At 47.5% G+C, this 24,990-nt stretch overlaps 1 protein-coding gene across 3 annotated transcripts in view; it reads right to left on the reverse strand.

Moving 5' to 3' along the window:
• Positions 1–352: 352 nt before the first annotated feature.
• AZI2 (5-azacytidine induced 2) overlaps positions 353–24,990 on the reverse strand; it is a 173,782-nt gene continuing 149,144 nt past the window's right edge. For all 3 annotated transcript variants that reach the window (XM_085630561.1, XM_085630562.1, XM_085630560.1), the window contains exon 9: positions 353–4,346. In XM_085630561.1, the coding sequence (XP_085486687.1) occupies positions 3,985–4,346 (362 nt within the window). In that variant the 3' untranslated portion in view covers positions 353–3,984. The remainder of the gene's footprint in view (positions 4,347–24,990) is intronic.

The raw sequence follows: 24,990 nt of genomic DNA on the forward strand, positions 1-24,990 counted from the left end.
ATATTTGAAAGGTCTAGAAACTATTATGATTGAGGTTTGTACTATATACATGGTCAGCAATATTTTATTGGTGCTTATACATTACACCAATAAGACATGCGGAACATTCAGAGCTGAAGGCTACAGACATTACATTGAATGCAAAATTATAAAAATAGATTTGAACTAGGAGCGGCTCTGTCTAAAAAGAGAGAGGTGCAGTCATGGAGTTAATTTAGATAAACGGTTTTGCCACCTGAAGCATATACGTGGGCGTGTCGTGAGTGTCAGTGGGATAAAACATTGTTAAATCTCTTAAAAGCAAAAAGGTGCATTGAACCGAGTGCAGGTAGCTGGAAAGAACAGCCCGATCCCGATTTCAAGTGGTCCTTTTAATAGTGCCATACACCTCCAGCAGTACTTGAGTAGCTCAGTTAAGACTTGTTATCTTGAATGCTATTACACAGTACAATTTTTCAGCAAAACATTTTATTCTGCACGTCGTCACCAGCAGTTTGAAGAGTGCTTCATTTACACTACATCTGATCGTAGGTTCGACTATTTATGAACCCACAAAATCAAGAAGGGTTGTGGACTTGGGCTGGATAACAACAAAGAAAAATAGGTCTTAAACAGTCAGAAGGTGATGGCAAATACAGTGGAATCGGGAAACAAAATCTGAACTTCATCACAATACTATTTACAACAATGCGCAAAACAAATATTCCTTTACGGTTTCAGAGAACTGAACAAAATCATTGAACTTAATTTGTATGTTAATGTAAAGCGGGAAGAAAATAGTGGAGTCCACTATAAAGCGTATCCACATGATTCTGAATAAGCAGGAGTAACTGTTGATGCTCCCTGCTTATTGCACAGGTATTTATTGGGTTTGATCAGCGAGAGCTCTGCAAGTTAAATTTATTCTCATGCATATGGGGATTTGTTACATTACTGTTCCAGGGACTCTTCTCCCAGGAGCATATGAGGTTCATCAGTCACAAGAAATGGAATGAAAGCGCTGAGTGAATAGATAATGCATTGTTTATGCATGCCGTTCACAAGCGCATGGAGGGTTATGCGCATTACATCTTCCAAATACATCTGCTCCACCGAGCAGTTGGACATCCAGCTTAAAGGACTCCCACACAAATAAAGTTCTCATGTGTGATTTTGTCTGCCTTGTTAAGCCAGAAGGGCAGTGCAGTCAGTAGAACTACACAAGACCTCCCATTATTGCAGTATCTGACCCGCATGGTCAGGGACATTGTGGTGGGGATCGGGCAGGGGGCATCATAAAGGTGAGGCATCAAGTGGTAGATCCAGATGTGAGGAGGATGCCAATTCAGAGCAAATAAGAACAGCCACGTCAAGCTGAAGCATACAGAGTGATGCCTTGTCACATGAAACCAGAAGGCTCGCCTTAATTATGGACGATAGGCAAATTACATGTATGTGGTCTGCACATCTTGTCAGGGCAGTAAACCCTTCCAGAGCAGACACACAGCCCAAGGAAGGGCAACTGATCAAACACTTCAAAAGTTCCCACAAAAGAGTTGAGTAAATGGGGCACACAGACATGAAACAATGCTCTTAAAATGAGAAACTAAGTGGCATATTTATGGGGATATGGCAGGACAAGTTACCCTACTGTGCTGTGTCAAAGAGAAAGGGCAGCAATGTGCAGTATTATTGGCACATGGCGCATTCCTACACAAAAACAATCCTGGGAGACTTGTTCCTCTTTCTAGTGTGCTGTAGAATGCAGCACAGATAAAAAATGAGAATAAAGTTATGTCTCCTTGTTGCAACTCCCCTGGAGCTAAATGAGGTTTTGGCGCATCCCCAGGTTTACATGGTGTTGTAAATTTGAGGATGTGTCAAAATCCATGGGTGTTGCAAATTTGAGGATGCGTCAAAATCCATGGGTGTTGCATGGGAACACCCATTGCAATGCCCATGGAACACCGCCCTAGTGCAGAATAAAGCAACGCATCGATTTGCACTGCCTTGCCTTACTCCATTTCTATGGGGCCATACAGAGCACGCAAAGTTGCTTTGCGGCGCCTCATAAATATGATTTGGTAGTTTGCGCAGATATTGGGTCACAAAAAGTGCTGCACCGCAAGGAACTTGTAAATAAGCCCCTAATAACATTCATGGTGCATCAATTCTGTGCATGTGGCTTTGGCTATCATTGCAGTCTAAAGGAACTGGAAAATAAACTGCTGGAGGCAACAAAAGGAGATGTTCCAGAGTATCGGAGTGTTTTACGGAGAAAGTGCCTGCCTCGTGGTTTGATGGTCATGTGTTGTGCATATGGGCAAGTACTTGCCTGGGGGCCAAAGAAAGAGGGCGTTGCAAATGACTTGCTCTTACCAGGGCCATGTGGGTCAGGCATGGCTAGGAGTTAAGATAGCACTGGAGACCAGAGTAGCTCAGTCAGCAGTAGTATTACTTATCCAAATAACACACGCCCTGTTAAGATGTAATGGAATGGAGGAAAATATGTCAGCAGCCGAGGAAGTCTAAAAAAAAAAAAAAAAAAACTGGGCACGGGGAGAGAAACCAAATGGTGTGCTATTACCTGAATGCCACAGAGAATAAAACCTTTAATTTTAAAGTAAAGCGAAGTCCAAGGAATGTATTTGTTTCAGTGGCGATTGGTTAAAACATAGTACTAGATAGTTCTCATCACTTTGCTAAGGTTATGCAGGACAGGCTGTTATGGAGAACTGACAAGGGCCTGTAGAGTGTATGGTTTATAGCGCTACAGTACTAAAAACACAGTGAGTGCAATAAGGTGGTGTAAGAAATCCAGGTTACGATTTATTCAGGCACCGACCAGAGTGTTTTTCATAGTGTTTCAATAAAGATCTCACCAGTGCCATGAGAACTAATTACTTTTTGGGCCAAAAAGGAGACTGGGCAATGGCTCTACTGTACTTTGCATCACATGACCCACCTTTTATCAGCTAGGCATCACAGCAGCCATGACTGGAAGAACAGAACCCATTGTTTTTTTAGTATTAGACTGCTGTAACACAGGAGGACACATTTTGCCAGCCTCATTCCTCACATGGATGCCAATCTAAGTCCTGTTGGGAACCAGGTAAACTTCAGTCAATTCTAGCTTTGCAAATCTACAGGGCCAGAGTGCATGCGGCCAATAGCACTTGGGAACACAGTGAGAAGACCTGGCGGCGCTGCTGCTGGTTGTAGTGCCTGGAGGCACCTGCACACTGCTCCATTAACAACCAAGAAAAGGTTCATCGAGAGATGCACTAATTGACCGGCAATAAAAGGTCTGCCAATACTTATGAAAGCGTGGCCATCTTCACAACCCTAATCTCCATTTATAACACTGACGCTGGCAATGGTTAGACTTCCTCTACAACAACACCACATCAAAGACCAGTTTCATGCCCATCCAATGAGGACAACTAATTGCACTGAACTTACCAACGTAAGCTACTGCTTGAAGAAGGGGTGCAGTGTTAATATATTGTTAAAGAAAAGGGTGTACGCCTTAGGCCACCGACTGCATAAATCAGTTCCATTTAGATCCACTCTGCATAGACGGACATATCCTTTGTTAATATCATGAAGATCTGCTTCACCAACCTGCGGATCAAACAACTCAAACTTCATACTTGCCAAACTTGTATGTACATAGTTTATATGCTTCACTTGTTTTATATACATTACACCCTGAACCCGGTGAAGGCAAGCCTCAACAATCCTTAAATATATTTATCACATCTTTGGGATAGGCTGGTTGCAGCCTTAGGAGTTCTTCATACATTAACGGTACTGTGCATTTTACTCTGTACATATGGATTTTTGTTTGAGCATATTTTAGTGTCCCATTTCCACAAATCCATTGGCTATTGTAGTCAGTCGTTCCTACTACAATCCAGCCCTCATGCGCGGGGGGAAAACAGCCGACATGAGCCCCAAACTCATGAGCAAATGCTCTTTAACTTTTGTGCAAAGATTTACGAATCATTTTCTCACAAAGTAAGGAGAGGGTGGAGAAATATTGCTTTTTGTTTCCCAAAACGTTGAGTCACTTGGCTTTGGAGACCCAGAGAAGACCCAGGAGTTTTCATCGAATGAACCCTTCGCAGAGAAGTCATTTTCCTGGTAGGCTGGCCCACCAACAGGGATAGGTCTCTCCTCTGTCCGTGCACCAGGAACCCTTGTGTAGGGCGTTATAGAATCACCAGAAGCCCAGCAGACACGTCCATCTTCTGGATGGAGGAAGTAGTCATGTTTTTTATACTCCGCACCAGACGAGGTCAATCGCAACTTTGTATGGCCCGTCTCTAGATCTTCCATGCACTGCACTGGTGCGCTCGTTGTGGCTGGGGGGAAAAAATAAAACACCATGAAATGTTTCTTCTTATGGCTCTTGCAGGCCAAACAATTGAAATAACATAGCTTGCGATTCTGATGGCGGGGCCATGACGGAACCGCTCCGTCATGGCCCCGCCCTCGCACCGAACCTTCAGCACAGCGCGGAAATCCACGCCGCGCTGAAGGGGTTAAGGAAGTACGATGCCTCAGTTAAAGAAAATTGCATCATTTGAACTAGAAAATCCTGTAATAAATAAATGGTAGCTGAAAAGCTTAGTCACACGCCTTTCGTAAAGAACTTGCCTGCACAATGCTAAAACCGATACAACTCTAACAATGTACCAGTGTTTCATGTAAACTAACAGGGAAGAGTCGCTTACTCATGAAAGTGGTTTTCTATCAAGAGTATCTACCACCTTCCAAGGTTCAAAATGTAATATTTTAATATACCACTTTCTTTCTAACTTGTTTTTCTTTCTACACATTTCTTGAAACTGAATAATTAAATAACGGATCTTAAAACTGAAGTAGTGATGTAAAATAGATTGAGTACAATGAATGCACAACCATCAACTTAAGAGCAGGAAATCCCCAAAGGTTTTTCCAAAATGTTTTGTCAAGTTTAACATTTCTGTATCTTAAGATGCGCAGCGGTCTAGAGCAAGTGTGCATGTGCTGTTAAGGTCCCATGCAGGCGTTATGAAGGGCCTTGGGGGAGAAACGTGTGTCAAACCATTTAAGAACCTCATAACAACAGGTGTCTTGAATAAAAAAGGTTGTTCAGGCAAACCTAAAAAGGCCAAGAGGGCAGACATAACCTTTAACTGTGGCCATCAAAAAACCTTGTCAGCCAAAGATGAATTAAACACCACAAGGTATGACAATTTGTCTTGTAGGGATCAAGCCAACAGCCAGGGCTTTAAGTGTGCGGGGTCCTGCTGCTGAGCACCGGCAGTTCTTAAAAGCCGGTGCTGAGGTGGGTCTCTATCCGGCTCTCCATTTTTGCCCTCACCCTCAGGGTGGGAAACCAATCTTAGCTCTCTAGCAGTACCACTGCCCAAAGCCTTCACTCGTTTTATTTATTTCACAGTCTTATCATTTCATAGACTGAAGCATTCTTAATATTGTATACAACAAAGCCATAGTTGTTACTTATTTATATTATACAACTAAGAACCATTGACAAAGCAAATAGTCCTGGCTTGTTGTAGGTATAATGTTACTTGTATTATACATCTGGATGTAATGACAAACAGCAAAATACCAGTCAGGCCGCACACTATGCTAAGAACAGATTTTTAGCTTACGTGTTTTTAAGCCATGCCCTTAATTACATCAGCCATGGCCCTATTAGAGGCCACCCCACCCCAGTTATTTTCATCCCACTTAAAGCCCTGCCAACTGTCCTTACACTAGGCCCCAAAGTTTTACCAACTCATAGGTGGGCAAGAGAAGCACATATATGCAGTGCTTGAAAAACAAACAGACATGCACACAGGTACCAGAGAGTGGGGAGGAGGGGCTAGGGCTATGCACGCAGCTAACAGAGGGTAGGGAGGAGGGGCTGGGGCAGCATATCCAGAAGAATGAGGAAGAGCATGAGGGAGGAGACGTACAAGAGGGACAGCTTAAAAATGCACACATTCTTGTAGAGTGCTTAAGCAAAAAGAAATAGAGCCTGAAAAAGTGAGCAGCGGTAGGACAAAATAATGCGTCCATGCTCCAGGGGAGGGACAAACACACAAAGAGGAAGAAAAGCCTATGAAAGCTGATGACTAAGAGTAAGAAAATGAGTGCCAACAAAGGCAACCAATGATAGGCAACAGCAGCCTCTAGGCCTATGGTAAGTCAACAATAGGTCTCCCAAAAGACAGAGCACGTGCGGTTTCTTCCTTAGGTGAGAACTAAAGAAGGCATTAGCAGCTGGCTAGAGTGAAGTATGGGTTTATTCATTCTTTTCTGGGGAGTAGGGTGGGGTGGTTGCCAATACTTTATAGGCCTCGCCTAGCCAGCGCTTGCTCTTTGAGACATGATGTATACAGGATATGGGCATTAAGCTCTGCCCACTTTCCGCCCATCTTTTTAATTGTCTCCTGTCCCTGTCCTTTGTAACTGGTGGCTTTTCATTGGTCAATAGGCTTAGTAGTTCCTCCTTAGTACCGCCTTGTCTCTTCTTGTAGCCTCCCATGAGGCCACCCCCCCCCTTACATGTGTTGTTACTCGCTAGGTTTTAAATACAGCCTCAAGACACTATTTTCTTCAATGGCTTCAGGCAGGACACATACTTGGTCCTAAGTAAGGCTGGCAGTGGTTACTTCACTCACTAGAACATCTCACATTTATATGGGACCGTCTATAGATTTCCCTTCATCAGCTCCACATAGAGTACAACCTAATGTGAAATTAATGTAATAATTATTTTGTCACATTTCAAAGCTACTAATTGTATACAAGGACATAGCTATTTGAATGTACTTGTAATACTGTCTTGCATGCAATGCATTATGGGTAGGGTGGATTTACCATATCCTCTGCAGGGTGCTGAACCATGTGACCAAAAGTCCCCTTTTGGCCACATATGGTACTGAACCCTGCAACATGGCTGGGTAAAAAACATTGCCATTTATAATGCCAATAGCTTCAAGTTTGTAGACATGCAGTTCTGGTGCCTTGCTCACTAGGGATCTTTAGGAGAAGCTTGCGGTACTGCACCTAGACATTCAGTGCTGGTGCCTTGCTCGTTAGTGACATCTAGGAGCAGCTTGCGGTACTGCAACGAAACATGCAGTGCCGGTGCCTTGCTCACTAAGGACCTCTAGAAGCAGTTTGCTGTACTGCAACTAGACATACAGTGCTGGTGCCTTGCTCACTAGGGTCCTCTAGGAGCAGCTTACGGTACTGCACCGAGTCATACAGTGCTGGTGTCTTGCTCACTAGGGACCTCTAGGAGCAGCGCGGTACTGAACTGAGACATACAGTGCTGCTTCCTGGCTCACTATGCAAGCATTTGCAATGCACTAGGTCTCGCATTACTTAAAGTATGAGCTATTGGTGATGCATTATTATTTGCAACGCCAATACCACAAACTACAAGTAACGCGAGACCTATTGCATGGCAAATGCTTGTTTTATGATTCTGTGGAAGTGGTATACCTTCCCTGCTCAGTTTTGGTTACTGAATAGCAGGCTCGCCCCACTGGTTTCTCCTGAGTGAGGGAGACTTCCCTTACTCTCTAATGGTTGATAGAGAGTTTGATGGCATTCACTACTCAGTCTTCTCGGTGAGGGTTAGGAGTCACTTGGGTGGGACAAGATAGAATGACCATCTCAACTCACCCTGAATTGGAAGAACGTGATTCGTCCAGCACTGTTGGACTAACCTTTCTGTGACTCTGGCACTACCAGATGGGCCGGCTTGAAAGGGGCAGAGTGGAGGATGGTTCCAATATGGCTTACATTATGGCTCTACAAAATCTTGGCACCTTGTCAGGTCCCAACCCAGGGTGCACTTCCACAGTTCATATTTCGTCCAATTTTAGATAGTTCGGCCGCTTTCTATCCAGGCTTTTCTTCTAAAAACATGGACATTCACCATTTTTCAAAGCAGGACGTATTTGGTCAAACCTAATTAATTTCAAACACTAAATCCCCTTCTTCAGGTGAAACTACAATAAAACAGATAGTACATAAATAACTAATACCCATCGCAGTCTTGTGTATATTAATAGTTTCACCGTACGCCACTTCGAGTGAGAAGCGCCCTCCATTTTCTTTACTTCAAAGGCAATGAAAAATACAGCCCATGCAACATAAACATAAAACAGATTATTAAGGGGGCGTGGCTAACTGCCGACAGGAATGGCCGCTCGGTAGTTTAACTCCGTAGCGCCACTCCTGCAATATCCGTGCAAATATCGCCCAGGCCAGCCTGATTTATGCCCTGAAGCTGGGAGCCTGCTGTCCAGTGACCAGTGGAGCCCTGGTATAAATTTGGGGGCGATCGGACTGAGCTCCGGGTGAGCGCAGACCTCCTGGCCGGCGGAAGTGCTGCGGCGCGCGGCCGGCACGTGGCGCGAGGTCGGGGATGCGGCCTGGTCCGGCGTGAGCGGCGGCGAGCGAAGGTGAGCTCGCGCCGTGAAAGCGCCGAGGCGCAGCCAGACAGGACGGTGGTGTGTCCCCATCACAAGGAACACGCAAGACTCGGTGGAGCGGAGGAGGGCCCGGGGCCATAGCGAGCGGTGCCTGAGGGTAATCGACTGTTGGGCCTCGGCGGCAGGAGGAGTGTTGGTGAGCGGCGGCCCAAGGGGGAGCCCGGACGCCTAGAGGAGTTAATATAGTGCCCCAGTGCAGCGGAGGTGATAGACAATTTAAGCAGCTACCCAGCGGGAGGTAATTGGATGCTTGCAGTGGAGGGGACCTTATTGAAATTGCGAATTTGCGGCTGGGGAGGCGACCGCAGGCTGTAACCACTGGTGGAGAGCTGGCAGCGACAGGCCATAAAGAGACCTCCAGTGGAGTGAGGTATTGAGGACCCGGGCCTCTATAGCCCACTGGGACACTGATTTGACGCAGAGGAGGGGGTGACCCTAAAGCTACTGAGTCCCTGACGGCAGGCGGAGGCCCAGCGGGGGAGGCCGGGGGCTGCGCTCTGCCACGGCGAATGGATCCACGGATTGAAGATTCGTGAGATAGTGGAAAGTGGTGAAAGGGTACGGATTGATTGGCCGGAGTGGTGAGAAAGGCTGGGGCCCGCGTGAGATTGGAACTGCCGTGGCGCCTGGTACACTGAGTCGGCGGGGCGGCGCTCAATTGCCAATTGAGAAGGAAGCATCCGCGTAGAAAGCTGAACCCGAGGGCCGGCTGCTAGCACCTGCCAGATCTCGCCCCAGTAAGGCACCCCCTGCGAAAACCAACAGGCCGAGTGGGGGCTCTCGCTGCTGGCGGCGGGGATTAGCGGGGGTGCCCAGTCCATCGGAGGGGGAGTCGGAGGACCGGAAAAGATGGCGACCGGTAGGGCGAACCGGACGGCGACCCAGTCGAAACTGGATAAATTCGCATGGCAGAAGCATCAGACGGAGGACAAAACAGTAGCCGAGACACCGGATGACACCACGGAGCCCTCGAATAGGGAGCTGCTGGAGGCAATCATGGCGGTAAGGCCCTCCCTGGAGGGTAGAATTGACACAGTAGCCACGGAGGTGACACTGATCCGCGAGAACATGAAGAAGTTGACTGAGAGAATGGGGACGGTTGAGAGTACAACTAAGGACCTAGTCGCGGATACAGCCCGGCTTCAGGAGCAGGTCAAGGTGCTCAGCTCCTCCCACGAGGCAATGGCCCTGCAGCTGGATGAATACGAAGGGCGTATGCGCAGGAATAACGTCTGCATCATTGGGGTACCGGAGCAAGCGGAAGGGCAGGCGGCGGACCTGTTCCTTGAGGACTTGATCCTTAAACAGCTACAACCAAGGGGCCTCTCCAAAAGTTTCACAATCGAGAGAGCTCACCGGGTGCCCGGAGGCCGTCCAAAGCCTGGGGCGCCCCCAAGACCACTGCTGGTGAGGGTGTTTAATTTCCGGGACCGCGATGTGATTTTGCAGACGGCGCTTGCGGCCCCACCACTCACCATTGAGAACAGTCGAATCATGTTTTTTCCGGACTTTACACTGAGGGTGCAGAGGCAGCGCCGTGGCTTCCTGGAAGTAAAGCGGGCACTACGAAAGCAGGAAATAAAATATGCTATGATGTTCCCTGCCAAGCTGCGTGTGGAAGCAAATGGAAAATCCTGGTTCGTTACCCGGCCGGAGGAGGCCTGGGAATGGCTGGAGGGATGGCGCAAGGTGGAAAAAAAGAATCACAAGACATCCTCGGGAGCGGATGACGATGTGGACTGGCGCCAGCATAGGCGTTCGCGCGAACACTCTGGCACAGATTCGCAGGAGCCGACAGGAGGGCGCTAGCCAGGCGCAGGGTGAGACATTCTGGTTTTGCTGCCTACCCGGGGGACCGAGGGACTCTGGGGAGTATGACAATGGAATAAAGCAGCACTAAGATCAGGGGACCTGGATTCATGGGGTGGGGTAGGGGCTGGTCTGGCGCTGACACTGCAGGGACTTAAGTGTCATTACCGCTTCGGAGCTGTTCCACCGCTAACATTATGCTTAACGATATGCCACTGAGGGACGTGGTCAATTGGGGGGTCTGAGCGGCTCGGGACTGGACTAGGTCCGTGAGGGGAGCAATAGGATCAAACAAGTATACCAGTGAATGCTATGGGGGTCCAATGAAGGGAGGGTGCTGGACCCAAAACGATGGTACAAGAGGTCAGGGCGGGGATCGGGCGGAGGGGGGCGAGACACTATGGGTAGACCCATGACCGAATAGGGAGTGGGGTTACTTGCATCCCCGAGAACTGTTAATGGGTGGGCGACGGGCACTCTGCATGTTTGGGGTGGCGGGCAGTTCTGGGTCCGCAATGCAGGGAAGCAGGGAGGGGGGTTTGTTCTTAAGGCAAAAGTTTCAGGTGAGTTCAGTTGGGAGGGAGGGCAGCGCGGGGAGTTGCATGTTGGCAATATTTTGTATTTGTGCAGACCGGCACGGAATGATGGGGCGTTATGTTCAGGCAACAGCAGACAGGATTTGGTGCTTCAAAGCTACCATGGATCGTCCAGTGGGTAAGCAACTCTCTCCCTTGAGGGGGCCCGGCTATCGAGGGCCCCCGTCGCAAGCCGACCAGTTACGACCAAAACCCCATGACAACGAGGAAAGGGCTTAGGCTAGTCACATGGAATGTCAACGGGTTAGGAGACAAGATTAAGCGGGGAGTGGTGTCGCAATATGTTCATCGCCAGGGTCTTGATGTAGTGCTCCTGCAAGAAACCCATCTGCAGGGAAACTCATGTAGGGCCCTGGATCGAAAGGGTTACCGAATGTTAGCACACTCTGGCTTCACTTCTGGATCTAGGGGGGTGGGGATACTCCTGCGGAAGAACTGTCCATACGTGCTCCATAAAACCTGGACAGACCAGCTGGGGCAGTACGTAGCTTGCACAGGTACGTGGGAAGGGAGTGTACTTAATGTGGTCTCAGTCTACGCACCTCCTGGCCTTCAACGGGGGACACTGTCAGACGTGGCCACTTTGCTTCTAAGTCTTCCTATGGGCACATTAGTGATGGGGGGCGACTTTAATTGGACGATAGACGGACTAGTGGATGGATCCCCCCCCTAGACCGGACTCAGCACGAGGTTCCCATCTGCCTGACTTTGTGGTAGCCCTGGGATTGGTGGATGTCTGGCGTTGAGCGCATATCAGAGACACACATTTCACGTTTCAGTCGGGTGTCCACGGGAGTCAATCATGAATAGATTACCTGTTTACACATGCACAGCATATCCACGAGTTTTCAGCCTCCCGATATCTGGCACGTGAGATTTCAGACCATTCCCCTGTCTTTGCAACCCTGGGTATGCGACGTCCACCGCAGCCAGGCCCAATAAGGATTCCACCCTGGGCACTAAAGGTCCCTCACATTAAAGACATGTTGAGGACGGACACGAAACACTATTTTGCAGAAAACACTGATTCGGTCACATCAGCGATAACACTTTGGGGGGCATTTGGGGCGGTCATTAAGGGCAGAGCATTGTCAGTGATTGCTGGATACAGGGGAGAACGCTGTAGAAGGGTACTGGAGTTGGAAACTGACATTCTTCGACTTGAAGGGGTGAACTCCCAAGATCTGAATGCAGATACTCAACACTCACTAAATATAAAACGACATGATTATAAACAACAGCTGCTGGAGGAGGAGGCAGGTGGGTGTGAGAATACTGGCCAGCCGACATCGTATTTATGAACAGGGGGAACGTACAGGAAAGTTATTAGCATGGTTGGAACGCAGAGAGCAGGCAGCACGATGGGTGCGCGCAATCAAGGGGGCGGATGATACCCTGATTACTGAAACGCGGGAGATCGCTGAAACGTTCGCTCAGCACTATAAAACAATTTACGAGGCCCCAACCACCTCTCAGGCGGCGTGGGCGGCAGATCTTTTAGCAACTATTGAGGTGAGGGGGCTATCTGAGCAGGATGGCTTGGCGCTAGAGGCGGAGCTGACCGCTGAGGAAGTACATAAGGCCATACAAGATGTTCGATCCGCAAAAGCGGCGGGCCCCAACGGTCTCCCGATCGAGTTACTTAAGCCAATGGCCTCCATGCTAGCACTTCACCTTCTCAACCTGTACAATGAAAGCCGCGAGCGCGCCCTTCTGCCAGACGACATACATGAGGCAGCGATAGTCATAATTCATAAGCCCGGCAAGCCTGCGGACGAGTGTCAGTCATATACACCTATCTCTCTGATCGCAATTGAGGCAAAGATATTGGCCAAGTTATTGGCGAATCGACTGCTCCCCTACCTACCAGAATTGATCCACTCGGACCAATCTGGATTCATGCCGGGACGTAATACAGCGCGTAACTTGCGTAGGGTCAACGGAGTCATAGGCCCAGTGCAGACCTTAGAGGAAGAGGCGGGGTTACTGGCACTCGACGCACAAATGGCGTTTGACACAGTGGCGTGGGAGTACCTGTTTGCAGTCTTAGACCGAATGGGCTTTGGCCCTAAATTCAAGGGATGGGTCCGGTTGCTCTATTCACAGCCCAGGGCCCATGTCGTGGTAAATAACTATCGCTCTACCACCTTCCCCTCAGCTGAGGCACGAGACAGGGCTGCCCATTGTCGCCTCTGCTGTTCGCTCTGGTTCTCGAGCCCTTGGCGGTGTGGATAAGGGGGGACCCAGAGATTAGAGGCATGAGATGGACAGAAGACCACGAGGACCGGCTATCGTTATATGCTGACGATATTTTGCTATATCTTGCCTCTCCAGCCCGTTCATTGCAGCGGGTACTCCATATATTTGATATTTTTGGGGCGCACTCTGGGTATCAAATCAACTGGACTAAATCCCAGATGTGTTCCCTGTCGGGAGACCCTCCACGAAGCCCCCGAGGCTACGACATCCCGGTGGCATCCCAAGGTTTTCTTTACTTGGGGATATTTATCACCACCAATACCACGCTGTTTGCCGAGAAGAATCTCCAGGGGGTATTAAGGCGGTTTCGTACGGATGTAGTACACTGGAAATCTCTTCTACTAACATTGCTGGGCCGGGCGTCCTTATACAAAATGCTAGCCCTGCCGCGCTTTCTCTATTCGTTACAAAATACACCCAATCCGATCCCAAACTCCTATTTTTCACAGATTGAGATGGTATTGAGAGATTTGCTGTGGGACAATAAACCGCCCCGCATAGCTATGACAAAATTAACAATGGGATGGTATGATGGGAGCATTGGATTGCCGGACCTGCGTCTTTATTACCAGGCCAAGTAACTGGCGGCCATTAACAGCTGGGTGTTTGGGAGGCATGATGATCCGAGCTTCCGCACAGATCATTGGTTGATGGGGAAAGGTGGCTATAATAGAGCTCTTTACACCAATCATAAGAAATTGGGACTTACTGGCCCGACGGCGCGCGCGGTGGAGGTGTGGCATGGAGTGCAGAAGCGGATGGGTTGGAGGGGCCACTTAACGAAAGCTACCCCTCTATGGGAGCCAGATATTCTGGGGAGACGGAGTACATCAGTGGGATTCGATAAGTGGGAGGTGATCGGAATCTCCAAAGTAAGCGACCTATGGGAAAAAGGCAAAATGGTAACATTCCAGGAGCTTCAGGCCAGATACCAATTGGCTTCCTCTGAGGGGTTTCGCTACCTGCAGATAAGCCATGCCATAGAATCGCCCCAACTAAAAATGCGCCCATTCCGGACTCTTCCCCCTTGGAGGACAGGCTCCTGTTAGACCCAATGAACCGAAAGGCCATATCACTCACATATCGTAAACTAATCAACAATCGGGTGGACCCGATGTCAAAATTTAGGAGGGCCTGGGAAGGGGACCTAGGGGACTTGGCCGAGGAGGACTGGCGGGAGGCATTATCATCACCCAGGGAGGTGGCTATCCCAATGCGTCTTCACCTGGTGCAGCTAAAAATCCTACACTGAGTGTACTTTGATGCTACTCTATTACATAAACTTAATAGGCGACCCGACTCACTCTGCCTTCGACAATGCGCTCAGACGGGAACATTCCTGCATATTTTACGGGAATGTCCCCACAAACAGAGTTATTGGACTAATGTCACCAGACAAATGGTTAGGACATGTGGCAAAGCTATACATCCGACACCCACGATGTGCCTTTTCAATATCTGGGTAACGACGGACCTTACGCAAATTGAGCAAGAATGGGTCACAGTGGGGTGGTGTCTGGCTAAGCGGAATATCGCCCCAAGGTGGGGAATTGACAGCATACCACTACTGAGGGATTGGGCTAAAGACATGGATCATGCCATGCTCGCCGAGAAAACGGTATTTAAAGGGAGGGGGATGCCCACGTAAATGGGACCACAAGTGGGGGAAATGGAATAAGTATAGGGGGGATATATGCGTCTCACTGACGATAGAGCGGAGGGGGGAGAGACAGCGGGCAAATGTGGGGTGAGTGCAGAAACACTCGCACAGGGTGAGAGGCGACCAGAATAGCAAGAGTGATACGGCGACTCCTGACTCGGAGACATATAAGGGTTTGTTGGAGGGGGGAGGCTGGTGGCATGTAAATTTAGGTACCCTGGACTCGTGTGCTAGAGGTGCATTGAGGGAGTGTGGAAATGGTAGGAACTAAAGTTTCTGCATTGTCTATGCAATTGTCTCTGCTGCTGTCTTTGTTTCAAATAAAAATTGTTTAAAAAAAAAAAACTGATTATTAAACAATGGATTTACTGTACCACCCATCATAATGTGCCTTACTATTCAGTGCTAAATTAACTACTTGCTTTGTGCCCATGTTCCAAAGCGGAGCCGCTGTGCCCCCACAAAACAGTGTATACACCCTACACGAGGGATCACTCTATGTTACCTTCAAACAAGACGCAATTTCCACCGCATAGCGAAGTGCATGTACTGTTAAGAGAGAGGCTTTAAATCCTACACGTGATCACACCCAAACACGTGAACACCACAGCTATGAAGCTGAACATACTTAAATCACTCTGTACTCACAGCTTCGACAAAAAATACAAATAAATTGAAACTTAATACGAATAATAAAACTCACGCTCCCTCAACATACAACCCACAAAAATAAATATATTCTGACTCCCAACTCTTCCCAACTGTCATAAAAAAAATAAAAATCATCTTTAAGATCATGATAATGTAAACAACAAGTATTATAACTTAAGCACAATAAACTTGGGCTGACAAAGTGTGCCATTGTTGACAAAATACAATAAAACAATGTTTATCAACATTTTTCTCATGAATTAACAAGGTTCTTTTTGCAAAAAGACGAAAATCTACCACTGGGCATGGTACGTCGGTCCATGATAGAAAAGCAAACCTTCACTGTTTCTGTTCGCGTCCATTGTTCCTTGCAACATGAATTTGTCTGTGGGTGCAAACTCGCCGGTGTACGGAAAATAGAGTTAATATGCACACAGCAAGAAGGCAGAATGCACACCTGTGTGCATTCTGCCTTCTTGCTGTGTGCATACTAACTCCTATTATAGCTTACCAGACCAAAAAAAGGCCCACATACTCGGCCTTTCAAGCTGGCGTATCTGGTAGTGCCTGACAGACCTGTCCAACACTCGCTTCCACTGATCCCTCCTGGTTGAGTAAGTGAGGGACTCTTCCACTGTACTCAGTCTCGGAAAAGTCTTTTCACAGCTTCTTCTTAGCCACTTAAGCATGGTAGAGCACGTCTACAGATGTTTTTCCAGATTGATTCATCCTAGAGTCTATACCTCTAGGTTTAAATCTACTTTTGGCTGTAGATAAATGAACTTTGTATCTTTATACATTTTAATTGTCTACAGTTAGAATATTTTTTTCTTGGAGAGTCCCCTACATTCACACCAACTTTGGGGGCCTTTCGGCCCCACTCTCGTGCTGGAAGGAAAATGCTACTTACCAGTATGCATCTGTTCTTGGCATGTAGAGCTGTAGATCCACACACTTATGCATAGATCGCCATCTGGTGTTGGGCCTGGATGTTTGCAATTTGTTGTTGTCCTGGAAAGTCTCTGGAAGTCACGGGATAGGTGACTCCTCCTTTGGACAATAGTGCGCATGGGCATCGCCTCCATCGTCAGATTGTTTTTTCGCCAAGAAGGGAAATGATGGAGTTTTGTAAGAAACAGAAAAGAGGTCCATGTATGTTGTATCTAAATAAGATAATACTGGAACAGATAAAGGTAGCTTGGGAGGTGGGTGGGCGTGTGTGGATAATGCCAAGAGCAGATGCATACTGGTAAGTAGAATTTTCCGTTCGAAGCATATGAGCTGTAGATAGTTTGAAATCGTGTTTTAAAGTACAGCTTGTCCCACACTAGCTTGTTGTTTTGCTTGCACATCTACACAATAGTGTTTTGTGAATGTGTGCGGTGTCGACCATGTGGCTGCTCTGCAGATATCATCTAAGGGAATGTTCCCTAAAAATGCCATTGTAGCCCCTATCTTTCGAGTAGAGTGGGCTTTAGGGGGAATAGATAACATACGTTTTGCTTTTTGATAGCAAATTTGTATACATTTGACAATCCACCTCGCGAACCCAGATTTTGATAGGAGATTGCCTTTATGTGGTGGCGAGAAGGATACAAAGAGTTGTTTTGTGAAAAGGTTTTGTCCTGTCAATATAATAAAGGAGTGCTCTTTTTACGTGTAGAGTATGAAGAGCTTTTTCTGCGACTGTTTGTGGTTGCAAGAAGAATACTGGCAACCCAACAGACTGATTGAGATGAAAAGGAGAGATAACTGTAGGAATTAATTTAAGATTTGTCCCGAGAACCACTTTGTTATGATGGAGTTGTAAAAATGGTTCTTGAATAGTTAGTGCTTGTAGCTCGCTGACTCTTCTAAGAGAAGTAATGGCGACTTTCCATGTTAAGAAATTGGAGCTCGCATTTATGCAGATGTTCGAATGGAGGGCCCATTCTTGTGAGGACAATGTTTAAATTCCACACTGGTGAGGGTGGTACCCTAGGAGGAATTATTCTTTTAAGGGCTTCCATAAATGCTTTAATGGCAGGTACTCTGAATAATGACAAGTGTTGTCTATTTTGTAAGTAAGCTGCTATGCCAGCGAGGTGTAACCTAATAGATGTGTATGCTAGATTACACCTTTTGAAGATGTAGTAGGTAACATATGATGTGTTGAATAGACACATCTAAAGGATTGATGCTGTTGTTATTACAGTATATTACAAATCTTTTCCACTTGGCTGCATAGCAGGCTCTAGTGGTGGGGCGTCTAGCCTCTTTAAAAACATTCATGCAGTCAGGGGGTAGGTTAAGGTAACCAAATTCTAAGCCTTCAGGAACCAGATCGCTAGGTTTAGCTGTGCTGGGTCCGGGTGTCTGATCTCTCCACGGTTCTGTGTTAAGAGGCATGGGGAGAGGTGTAGTTTGTGGTGTGGGACTATGGATAGTTCCAGCAGTGTTGTGCACCACGGCTGTCTGGCCCATGTTGGAGCAACTAGGATGAGTGTCAGTGAGTGTTGCTGCAGTTTGCGCACCACCAATGAAATGAGTGGGAGAGGCGGAAAAGCGTAGGCAAATTTGCCTGACCAATTCATCCATATCGCATTCCCTTTGGACAATGGGTGTGGATATCAGGTGGCGAAGCTTGGGCATTTTGTGTTGTAAAGTGTGGCGAAGAGATCTATCTCTGGCTGCCCCCACATTTGGAAATACAGTTGAAGAACTTGTAGATTAAGTTCCCACTCGTGAATCTGTTGTGTCTGACGACTTAACAGATCCGCTATGCTGTTTTGGACTCCTGGAACGTGTTGGGCTAGGAGAAAAATGTTTTGAAGAATAGCCCACCTCCATAAGCTCTGCACTAATTGAGAGAGCTGTAGGGAGTGTGTCACGCCTTGTTTTTGTATATAGTACATTGCTGTCATATTGTCGGTGCGAACTAGGACAGCTTTGCCTGATATTTGTTTCTGGAATGATTTTAATGCCAGAAAAACTGCTAGTAACTCCAGGTGATTGATGTGGAGTAATTTTTGCTGAGGTGTCCATTTGCCTTGCATGGTATGATGTAAGAGATGAGCTCCCCAGCCGGTGAATGATGCGTCTGCCGTTAGTACAATCTGTGGAACCGGCTCTATGAACGGTCGCCCTTTTGAAAGGTTTTGTGTGTTCCACCACTGCAGAGAGCGATGCGTGCGGCCGTCTATCAACACCAGATCTGTTAGCTGACCTTGAGCCTGGTTCCACTGACGTGCTAAGCATTTCTGTAGGGGACGCATGTGGAGTCTGGCATGAGGTACTATGAATATGCAAGAGGCCATCATCCCTATGAGCTGCATGAACACTCGAGCTGGAAGCGAGTGTTGTGGTTGGAATTTTGTAATGAGACTTCGTATGCTTGCTATCCTCAGTGGACTGGGATATGCAAGGCCTTTTGAGGTGTTTATTGTGGCACCGAGATACTGTTGGATGTGGGACGGTTGTAGGGGAGACTGTGAGATTTATGGTGAATCCTAAGTCGTGAAGTAGTTGGATCGTGGCGTGTGTGTGATTTACACACTGGCTGTATGACTTGGCTTTTATGAGCCAGCTGTCAAAGTACGGGAAGACGGGAATTTGTTGTCTTCTTAGGTGTGCTGCAACTACTGCTAGACATGTTGTGAAGACTCTGGGTGCTGTGGTGACTCCGAATGGGAGAACCTTGAATTGGTAATGCTGACTGTCCACTACAAATCTGAGATATTTCTTGTGAGTGGGGTGAATGGGAATATGGAAGTAGGCGTCCTTGAGATCTAGGGTGGCAAGGAAATCGCATTGTGTGAGCAGAGGAATAACCTGTTGGAAGTGTGACCATGTGAAAATGGTCTGATTGTATGTAAAGGTTTAGAGGTCTGAGGTCCAGAATGGGTCTCAGGGTTCTGTCCTTCTTTGGAATGAGGAAGTACAGGGAGTAAACTCCCGTGTTTTACTGATGCAGGGGAACTTGTTCTATTGCATGTTTTTGTAGAAGGGAAAGCAATTCTTTCTTTAGCAGCGATAAATGTTCTGTTGACATTGGGCGCTGTCTGGGTGGTATGTTTGGTGGAGTAGAGGTGAGTTCTAGACAGTAACCGGTTTGAATGATTTGTCTCACCCACCTGTCGGTAGTGATGTTGCTCCAGACAGGTAGGAACTGTAGCAGTCTTCCCCAGACCAGAATGGAATGGTCCGGGGGGAGTGGAGGGAAGTCACTGGGTGGGGGTGGATGCGGAGCAACTAATGTTAGTTTTGCCTCTGCCTTTGTTATTATTGCCTCGGTAGCCTCCTCTATGATATCCTCTGGTAAAGGTTGCTTGGGGGGGACGTTTGTAGGACGTGGAGGGGTTGTCAGAGGAATACCCTCTGGAGGTGCCCCTATAAGAGGAGCGACTAAATGAACATCTGGGAGCTTGCGACTGCAAAACTCCCACTGATTTAGCGGTGTCAGTGTCTTTTTTCATCTTTTCTAGATATGAATCCACGGCAGGGCCAAATAGATGTTCTTGATCAAATGGCTGGTTACGTATGGTATTTTGAACTTCTGGTTTAAACCCTGAAATGCGTAGCCATGCATGTCTACGTAAAAGGACACTTTTGTTGATGGTTCGGGAGGCGGTGTCCGCCACATCTAGAGCACAACGAATGGAGGTGTTTGTTATAAGTTTACCCTCTTGTATGAGGTCGTTGACTTTTGCCTTGTATTTGTCTGGGAGGTGTTGTTATAGGGTTTCCAACTCATCGTAGTGTGTCCTATCGTATCTAGCCAGCAAACCTTGTGTGTTGGCGATACGCCATATGTTGGCTGCTTGTGAAGCTGTTCGTTTACCAGAAGCGTCCAGGAGTTTTGACTCCTTGTCTGGGAGGTGGAGCATCACCTGATGTTTGCGTGTAAGCCCTCTTTCTGGCGTTGGACACCACTAAGGAATCCAATGGTATTTTACCCTTGATGTAAACAGGGTCTGCTGGGGCAGATTTGTATTTTTTCTCTATTCTGGGGTTAATAACCCTAGCCCTAACAGGATCTTTGAACACCTCAGGTGCGTGTTTAATTACCTCTTTCAACATAGGGAGAATAGTAGTGGACCGTTGAGATGTATCAAACGTGTCCATTAGAAAATCCTCCTCCACAGGGTCTGTATATAGAGCTACCTTGTGGTATTGTGCAGCTCTGTGAACGAGCTGGGTGAAACCCATAGTGTCCTCTGGAGGGGAAGGTCTAGAGGGATCGATGTCATCTTGTGGCACATCAGGGACATCTGGCGTGCCATAATTGTCCCATGGGTCACCTGGGGTGTAAGGGTGACTAGGATCCCCTAATGGTTCATTATCTGCACCCTCCCCGCGTCCCCAGAAGTGTTGTCATCATCGTCCTGAGGTGGAGGAAAAGGTGAGGGGAGTGGAGATAGAGTAGGGGAGTGGTGTGAAGGGGGAGGTGGAGGTGGAGGTGGAGAGGGAAGTCTGAGAGGAGATGTTGCAATGTCCCTATTCTTTGGTGGAGATGGAGCCAGTACAGGCATGTCCATTGTTCTCTTCTTGGAGCTGAGAGTTAGTTGAACTGTTTTTGGGTCTTTAAGAAGAGTGTTTTTGAGTTGGATCCGGTCGAAAAAGCTCTTCTTGTGGAGGTTGGTCTTTTAGTGCAGATTTTTTTGGTTCCGAAGGTTTGGGTGGTGCCGAATCTGGAGCCGATTTATTCTGTTTAGGTTTGGAAACGTGAGATTTTTGGGTTTCTGATGGAGCCTGTGGAACCGGTTGTTTTTTCAGTTACGAGGGTTTTTTCGGTTCCGAAGGTTGAGAACCTGTACTCTTCGGAAGTGGCTTTTTACTCGGTTCCGATTACTTTTTTGGTGCTGAGTGCATCAATGTGGAGCCAGTGGTTGCCATGGAGGGGGAAGACAGTTTCTTTTTGGGTGCCGGGGATTGGGTTTCGGCACCGACGGCAGGCTGACTCGATCCCAAGTGGCCTGAAGGCAGGACGTGGGAAATCTTGTGTGCACCTAGGCCCGAAGGTGAAGGTGTTACCGAAGCCTTTTTTGGGGCTGGGGGGAGTGGGGTCGGGGTCGACATCACTTCTTACGACCCACTGCCCTGGGGTGATGTCTTTGATGTCGGAGTCGTTGGCTTCAGAGGCGCTGACGAGGCCTTCTTCAACCCGCTCCTGCTCTGGTGCATCGATGCCCTCCTGGGAGCTGTCGTCGGGAATGGATGTCGACGATCGAGCCATGCTTCTTCGAGCTAGACGATCCCGGATAGTTTTCTTGGAGCAGAAAGAGGCACAAGCTGTGCATTCTCTGGCCTCGTGCTCCGGTGAAAGGCAGATGTGTGTGTGGAAACTTGGATCCACATTGAGGACACCTTTTAAAAGGACTCCTTTCCATGAGCCAGGTCAAATGGCGTAGGTAGGCCCGAAGGCCTTCTTCGACGCCCGGAATCGAAGACTTCGAACTTGTAGAGATGCACGTCGGTTAGGGAACGCGATCGGAATAATACCGGAGAAAAGGGTGAAGGATTGCGCGTCAAAAGTTGGATCGGTAACGGCACCGAACTGGAGCGCGATAAACACATCCGAGACCGATGGCGGAAAAAAAACAATCTGATGATGGAGTCGATGCCCATGCGCACTATTGTCCAAAGGAGGAGTCACCTATCCCGTGACTTCCAAAGACTTTCCAGGACAACAACAAAGTGCAAACATCCGGAACCAACACCAGATGGTGATCTATGCATAAGTGTGTGATCTACAGCTCATATGCCTCGAACATCGATTTACTCCTGTGCTTCACAGGAGGAACTCTCCAACTATCTCTAGGGAGGGAATGAGACGAGTACATTCCAAGGAATCTCCAGTCTGCACTCGGGAGCAGATTTAGTCCCATGTAATATTATACTATAATGTGATAGTATTACATGGAAGTAAATACATTTTGAATGAATGTTTTCATTTTGCGAATACAACCAGTTACCTTGCTCATTTGCAATTAAGTTTAATTGGTTCCCGTGTGAGGTACCTTGCACGTTCAGCGAAAATATCAGCTTTCAGCTCCAACGCTATCACCTACAGTTCAAGCGCCTTACAAAGGTTTCGTGCGTGAAGGGAAGGCAGGAAGTTGTTAAAATATCAAGCATCTTTTTTGGGGGGGATATATTATATTATATATATTTTCTTTTTTTTCTTTTCTTTTTAAATGAAGGCACATATATGGAGTGGTGAGGAAAGGAGCAGTGTTTAATACGAGTTGGAACCCAAAGTTTTCCTTAGAAGCCTGCAGCAAGTGCTGCAGAATGTGAAGAATGTCAAGGCCGCCTAGTTTTGATTCCACTTCATGCTTTTTTCTGCCCCCCTTACACTTCTTGGCTCTTGATATCACTCTTGCAGGATTTTCCATTCCTTCTTTTTTTTAGTTTGGCTTAACTGCCGGCATGACTTATTCTTACCATGCTTTAAAATATATATAGAGATCTTCAGCTTTGCGTAGAGGAGGTTTTATTGTTTTTAACCTTATGTTAATGTTTTTTTGGTGCATCATTCAGCCTCCTCAGGAATGCTTGCATAGTAATGCAGCGTGGATAAGTTTACATCTAAGATGTACAGTGAATCCTCACATCCCATAGATGCACTGCATAGAGAAACCAATTAGAATTTTATTTGATTTGTTTTTTCCTGAATCAGAATTAGTTTTAATGTTTTCATCGGGACCCAAAATATAGGCCAACCGACTTGCCAAGGCTTGTTTAAAATACTGCAAGTCCTACCACCGTGGACCGAACTGGAATAATTATTCAAATTATAAGCGAAGGTAAGGTTTAAAACTCACCCAGGAGAAGCTGTGATTTTCAGAAGTCAGGATTAAACAAAGTAACAAGTGTAAAGAATTTAAACACCACCAAGATAACTGAATCAGAAAAAAACACTACCCTAAATAAATCGGACACCAATTTATTAACAATAGTCTGTATTTTACTGAATGTATTAACACTTCTGAGAAAGTGATTCGTTTTGCATGGTTAGCCCCACTTTACCTGGTTTTGATGTGGTTTCAATTGTAGTGCACAGGGTCCCTGCCAACCAGGACTCCTGTGCATGTGCTTCTTACCCAAAAATAGATCCACAATTGGTACTTCTGCCACTTGTAAGTTCCTAGTAGATATACCCTGATTACCAAGAGGGGTGCTGAAGAGGGGCCCCTGGCACCCCCTCACCAGGACCATGCCACTGCACCTGGAAGGTCCCTGTGAGGGAGAAAAATGACAAAGTTGACATGGCACCCTGCTGGGATGCGCAGGCCAGCACTGCCTGGAAGTATAGTTAATTAACCCCTCTAGCAGGAATCACAGCCCTAAGGCAAGGTGCACTATACCACAGGTGAGGGGAATATCTGCAGGAGCAGTTATGTCCCTACAATATTAGGGTCAATTCCTTAATATTTTAAGTGCCATTGAAGCCATAGAGAGTACATGGGCTGGAACTCGACAACTCTAATTCCAAAGCACCATGATGGCTTCACTGAACAAAGGAGTGTTTGGTACCAAACTACTTCTCTCAATAAATCCACACAGATGCCAGTGTGAGAAGTATTGTACCATGTATTCAGAGGGCACTTCAGAGGTGCCCCCTGAAAACCTACAAACCCTGGTGTGGACTCTGATCGGCTGTAGGCAGACAGCCACCACCAGACATGTTTCTGGGCCCCTGGGTAGAGAGCCCCTACTGTCTGGGCAGAATGTGCATTATTTCTGGTGCCAGAGAATTCCCCCCCCCCCCCACCCCAGGATTGGACAGTGCTTGAATCGGCCACCTTAGTAACACAACGCCCAGCCTCTGGTTTACACGCCCACTTTGGGCAGGAAAACTTTGGGGGAATAGGAGGTGTCTACCACTGCCAACTCCATCCCTAAGGTGGGGAAGTGAAGCACATCCTTCAGTCCCCACCATCATGAAGATGGGGGTGGAAGGGACCTCTAATCAGGGCTAGATCTATGCCCCCCCCTTCACAGGAGGGTGGCATAATAGAGTGTAGTCACCCCAAGTATGATGCCCATTGGCCCTACTTGCTACTACCCTAAAACACCCCTACATTTAGCATTTAGGTGGCTTTCCCAGGCCCATAAACTAGATATGCGACGACCTAAAAAGCAAGAAGACATCCCTGCAAAGAAGACTGAAGACAACGACTGCCTTGGACCGAGCCCTACCAGCCTGTCTCAATCTGCGACCTGTCTTCCAGGTAGCGACCTCTAAAAACCCTGGGAGAAGTGCTGTCTTCGAAAAAAAAAAAACTCCAATCGCCCGTGGATAGCGGACCCGTCCAGAGGAAACCGACTCCAGGGCTCCAAATCCAGCTGGAACCACGATCCCTGCCCTTTCTGCACCCAACACCCACAGCCTGAGTGGCTCACCTGTGCAGTGTTGTCTCCCCAGCGATCCTGGCCTAGAGTCCAGCGTTGGCTGACCTTTCCTGATCTCCATGGCGGTGCCGGCCAAGTGAATCCAGAGGTTCCGGTAAGAAACTCAGACATCGAAAGGCACCCCTGCACC

The sequence above is a fragment of the Triturus cristatus genome, chromosome 10 (genome assembly GCF_964204655.1).
Source record: "Triturus cristatus chromosome 10, aTriCri1.1, whole genome shotgun sequence".
NCBI classification, from domain to species: Eukaryota; Metazoa; Chordata; class Amphibia; order Caudata; family Salamandridae; genus Triturus; species Triturus cristatus.